The sequence below is a fragment of the Pongo pygmaeus genome, chromosome 7 (assembly GCF_028885625.2).
Source record: "Pongo pygmaeus isolate AG05252 chromosome 7, NHGRI_mPonPyg2-v2.0_pri, whole genome shotgun sequence".
NCBI classification, from domain to species: domain Eukaryota; kingdom Metazoa; phylum Chordata; class Mammalia; order Primates; family Hominidae; genus Pongo; species Pongo pygmaeus.
In genome coordinates this window covers 108991344-108997343 of record NC_072380.2, presented here as the reverse complement: position 1 = coordinate 108997343, position 6000 = coordinate 108991344, and the positions used below count along the sequence as shown (strand labels likewise).

General features: G+C 39.6%; 1 protein-coding gene across 1 annotated transcript in view; it reads right to left on the bottom strand.

Moving 5' to 3' along the window:
• Positions 1-378: 378 nt before the first annotated feature.
• Positions 379-6000, bottom strand: part of SDC2 (syndecan 2) — a 115817-nt gene continuing 110195 nt past the window's right edge. The window contains exons 4-5 of the mRNA XM_054497682.2: positions 3684-3819; positions 379-2771 (exon numbers count right to left, since the gene is read on the bottom strand). Of these exons, the coding sequence (XP_054353657.2) occupies positions 2608-2771; positions 3684-3819 (300 nt within the window). The 3' untranslated portion in view covers positions 379-2607. The remainder of the gene's footprint in view (positions 2772-3683; positions 3820-6000) is intronic.

Sequence of the window (6000 nt, the reverse complement as noted above, 5' to 3'; positions counted from 1 at the left end):
AATTTTTATAATCTTGTTCACTTTTATTAAACAGGTCCTAATCCTGAAATTCAGGTACTACGCACCTGCAGCTGAAACTGAAAAACAAAAATAAAACCCAAGTGCTTCCTATTCCCCCTATGGGCTGAAAATGGGACAGTGTGAATATTTCAAGTCTCTCAAACACAAAGCCATATTCACTCAAGGGAAATCATTTACATGTGGTTAAGGAAACAGGAAATTTTCACATTGGCTTTAATATTTACATTTTACCAAAATTTTCCTGAACTCAGTAATCATTACTAACACTTTTTATAGTATTATTTACTGCATCTTAAAAAAAAAAACTAAGCAGAAAGTGTACAGTTGAAGAAAACTGGATGTCAGTCTATACAATGATTTACTTTTGGCATGACAGACTTTATTTTGGCACTTTCACAAATATTTTGCTTTACAGCAGTGACAAAATATTTGCCAGAAATTTTTCTTTTCCTGGCACGGATATTCCAAGCAGTTGTTATTCTATGAATTGAATTTCACTCTGCTTTGCACAGTTAGAGGTATACCCATTCCTACCCTCTGTAATTGAGGGACACTGCGTGGCTTTAGAAAGCTAGGCTATTGTTTCCTTTTAGTCACTCTAAAGTGAATTGATTCTGTAAGCGATGGGGCAGGAATTTGAGAATTAATTAAGGCCATTAAGGATTTAAGCAAACACTGTTCCAAGTGTTGCTTAAAAAAATGTTTTTAATGAATTATGTGGCAATTCCAGGGAATGTTCTCAAAATGAAATATTCATACTTTATTAAAAGTAAATTGTATGTTGGAAACGTTGCTTTGTTTGCTGTCTTCTTCCTACTTGGACGGCTCACAGTTTAAAACAAAATTAACGGTAAAATAGAAAAAGGAAATGTTCAGTACAGAAAGTACCAGCCACGGTACCCTCATACCTCCATCTCCTTCTCCAGGCATCACTCTTTCCAGCCACTTCAATCCTAAAGCAGTGAGGCCCTCATTTTAACACACAGAGCCTCCCTGCCTACCCTCCTTCCCTGTAACGTGAGCTATTGTAGTCCATTTATTAGTTCTTCGGTTAAGCTTCAGTAGACATTTGGAGCACAATTTCAAAGGTAAATCAATCTATAGGCCTAAGCCTTAGATACCAACATCAGGAAAGCCCCCTTCAGATCTTTGGAATTTATAGTCTTATAAGTTATTTGCAAAAGCAGGCATCTGTCTTAATATTGCCATCAGCTATCCTATAAAGGTTGCAAACTTCAAAATTCCCTGGCAGCCTTCCAATATCTCTACCTGGACACACACAGGATAATACATTCAGATTTCCTCTGGCCAATTCAGAAGTGAATCTGGTAATAAACAGTCTCATTGACAGGTTCTTTGGTCTTGATTTACAGACACTGTAGAACACTTAGAAATCAAACCCATGTCATCCTTGAGAGCAGATGGCCGTTAGCAAAGGGGAGATGTACATTTGATCAAAAATGTACAAAATTTATAACAGTGACATTTTCAATATTAGGCCACATGATTTATTCAGTAGTTTTTATGTTCCCAAATTACAATTTATGTCTATTCATAAGACTACAAAAGTTACCATTAGAATTGTCTGTGCTTATAAAATACCAACTTTTTTTTTTAAAACTGTTATATATACTCATTAACACCAGTCTGCAACAAGTTACATAGAATCAGAGGCACTTCAAAGGCTTAAAAAGACGTTTACAACTTAAATGCATTTTTAAGAACAAAAACTGATTTTTCTTTAAACCTCTACTCGTACCTTCAAATTGCAAGAAATTAACAAATACAGTGGCCAAAGGAATCTGCAGCAACTTCTTAAAATACTGTTAGCATCTTTGGGTTTGCTGAGGCTTGTCAGTAACTTACATCAAATCCTCCCAAAAGAAGATCTGATTAGATAGACATGACTAAACAGTTTTGTAGTAAGAATCCAATTTTACACATTAATTTGCTGTTGCAAATCTGCCCAAAGCTACAGGTAATGAAAAATAAAGCAAGTGTAAAATGGATAGTCTGACACTTAAAAATTTATACAAAGTGGAAGTTAAAGTTTACATATTTGAAAATCACATATACACTAAATTACCATTATCTGAATTTTCCAAAGACAAATTGCACCATGACAGCTACAAAAGGCATAGGGTTTGGTTTTAAGGGCACAAGAAGGGAGGGCAGAGGAGAGGAGGGCGACAACAGATAAATTAACAAAGTAAGACCAACTTGGTAAGGTCAATCTGAGACATGCTGACACAAATGAAACAGCTTTCATCTTTGAGTCATAGGAAAAAGACAATCATTTTGTATTTGCGCATAAAAGTTTAAACCAATTCCATGAACATCGAGGATTTTCATAACATAATATTTTGCCACTGCTATTCACAGAACACTGGAGATGTTAAATTTTAATTTTATGTTGTTCTAAAGAAATACATGAAATGTTTTAAATACAATGGGATTTTATCATTAAAGTGCCAGAATGGCTCTTTAATGAAAAAAAAAAAAAAACAAAGATCTTCATTATTCTATGCAAAAGCTTTATTTTGAAAAGTTCAGTGATCTCATAAATAGAGACACTAAGTTGGAGTTTTACGCATAAAACTCCTTAGTAGGTGCCTTCTGATAAGCAGCACTGGATGGTTTGCGTTCTCCAAGGTCATAGCTTCCTTCATCCTTCTTTCTCATGCGATACACCAACAGCAGGATAAGAAAAATTGCAAAGAGAAAGCCAATAACTCCACCAGCAATGACAGCTGAAACAACCAAAAGGAAGATTACTTTAGAAGAGATTCAAGGGTTGCAGACATTAGCTCTATTGTCAAGCCCAATCTACTTACACTTTTATAAAAGGCTTAATTTGAAAACCCCAATAAAAAAAAAAGCTGGATTCAATGAAGCAACCTGGTAACTATGCAAATCTGAAACTCCTCAGGAAGGTACAGTGATTTCTTTGGTTAGTGTTAATAATACCATCCAAAAACCTCAATAAGAAAAATCTGGCCTTGATCTTAACTAATTCCATACTTGAAAACTACTTTTGTCTTTTCAGAACTCACATTTCATATTCTAATTTTCTAACTGCTTTTTTCAACACAAAACATAGTATAATTGACTTAAAATTTTAAAGAGTATACATGAAAAAAGCATGCAAATTTATTTCTATTCTTGGATTTGAGACTATCAAGTGTTCCTAAATCTTGAAAGTTTTCCCCTTTAAAATATTTGCACTTCCATCCAATTAAGTTAAAATAGAAACAACGTTCTTAACTTTGGGCAGTACTTATGCGAACTGCCTTCCCCTAAAGAACTCTTCGTTCTCTTTATTTTGAAATGTAGAATGCCTTTGAGCAAGACTGATGGATCTTCACACTCTGCCATCTCTCTACATCCAGTTGTTCTGGATCAATTCAGATGTTAACTTTCCCTCTCTTAGGCTACCTCCTATCCCCCCGCCCGATGGCTGGCAAAGGGGTAGGTTGAGGGAGCTGGCAGACAATAAAGACAATGTTTGCTGAGCCTTTTGCTTCTCGCTCTGGAAGCAAGCACCCACAAGATTGCTTTCAGCAGAAAGATGACAGCAAGCTTTGCTGCACTTTTGAATATCACTTAGACTAACAGAGGCCTACGTAGGCAACCTCCCACCTGGCGCCCACCAGGCTACTCACCTGCTAGGACTTCTGTCCGTTTAAACAGACTGTCTGAGTGTTTCTCAGTATACACATTTGTATCCTCTTCAGCTGGGTCGGTTTTCCTTTCTGAGTCAGAGAGGTGAACTTTCTCTTTATCAGTTTCTTCAGGTGACTGGTATGGGAAACAGGGAAAGATTACATTGATTTAAGAAAATGTGCTGGAAAGAAGAAATAATAGATGAGTACATTCCAAAATTCCTTTTTTTTCCCCCAAAGAATGAGTTTAGGAAATAATTGGAATAATCACTTGTGTGATGTTTATAGCAATGGGTGAGTGTCATGGTGGACCCCTGTAGTTCATGGTTTGGCACAACACCCATCGCATGATCAGGCAAGTCAGAGAGCTAGTGAGTTCATAATAATCCTAAGGACATGGTGAGGTTGTTTTAGTGGACATTTCCTAAGATTTCTACTTTCTCACCACTCTTCTAACTTCAGGTCACCATCTCCCTCTGACTGCTCCAACCCAACAGGACTGCCCCAATTCTCCTTGCTTCTTTACTTCTGAACTACACAGGGCACTATGACAACAGTTTCTTTCCAGATAGTCTCTCATGCCTGACTGGGGTTTTCCTGTCCCCACTCTGTGGGGAGCAATCCCCAAGCCTTATTCCTAATGCTTCCCGCTAGTCATATTACCTTCAGCAAACCCTGAACCAGGACTTCCGGGGACTTGGATTGTGCAAGTAGCTCCTCCCTGATCACATCATACCTCTTTTCTCCACCTTGATTTCTTCACCTGTCTAATGAACGACACTCACAGGGTCTCGGACACTGCACAATGCTCAAGTAGAAATCTATGGGAATACCTCTCACAGCCGCATCTCTACTCAGCATTATTCCCAACAAGCCAGCAGCCTGCAGGACATTAACTGTTGGCTGTACCACCTTTAACTCTACTCATCAAGTCTAAGTAGTAATTAATTCACCGCTGAATCAGATCAGCTTCCTTTTCTATTCCCATTAATGGCGCTGTATTTTGGGGTGTTCCCAAGTTATCTATTTCGGCACATTTTCTATCACATGTTTTCCATGTCACAGCACTGTCAATTTGCCTCCCATCTTGCTCTCACATTAACTTCTTCCCTTGGGTTCTCATTTCCACAGCTTTGTTCAGGTGGCCAGCACATCACAGCCCAGCTCCCGTCCCGCATCGACCTCAGAACTGCACGTGTTGGGTAGCTTCCAGTCCTCACCTAACCCACCACTTACTCCCAGTAGAAAACCCTGTGAGGCCATTTCCACCACCTCTTCATTATCAAAAATGATTCTTAATATCTGTGCTGTAGTTCAGCGGTCCCCAATCTTTCCATGAATGGGAAGGTGGGGGGGATGGAGGGGGGATGAAAATATTCCACCTCAGATTCTCATAAGGAGCACAACACGCACAGTTCACAATCGCGTTTTCGCTCCTAGATCCTATGGGAATGGCACGCCTCCACTGATCTGACAGGAGGCAGAGCTCAGGTGGTAATGCTCACTCACTCTCTGCTGCGCAGCCTGGTTCCTAACAGGCCACCGCTACTGGTCCATGGCCCCAGAAGCGGGTGGGGAACTCTGCTCTAGTTCATGCAGTTCTATCCCCAGTCCAAATGTTGCACTTCTTTTACTATCTGTTTGTCCTTAATGAAGCCTTCTCTGACCTTTTACCTCACTAAAACCCCAGGATTATTTACACAGAAATTATCTGTTGCCTTTCTAACTCTCAGCACCATCACTGGCCATCTTATGTGAATCACCCAAGGTTACACTGATCCACATCACCTGAAAGGCATTAAAAAAAAAAATACAGGCCTACTACTAGAGGTTCCATTTCAATTGGTCTGACTTCAGGTCACCATCTCCCTCTGACTGCTCCAACCCAACAGCACTGCCCCAGTTCTCCTTACTCCTTCACTTCTGAGCTATACAGGGCACTATGTAGCTGGCACTGATTTTTATTGCTATTTAAGTTCTCCAGACAATTCCATAGTTTAAGAACCAGTGGGTTAGAGAAGTCCCATTCAAAGGAGTTGTTCATTCTCTAACCGTCTGAAGTTCTTGTCGGCCAACATCACTGATGAAAACACTGTCAACTTCATTGAGGTTTAAAGACTAAAGGTGGCTGGGTAGGGAGCCCAAGGTGAGAGGATCATTCGAGACCAACCTGGGCAACATACTGAGACCTTGTCTCTACCAAAAAATTTTTAAAATTAGCCAGGCATGGGGCTGTGTACCTGTGGAGGATCTCTTCATCCCAGGAGCTGGAGGCTGCGGTGAGCTATAATTGTGCCACTGCATTCTAGCCTGGGTA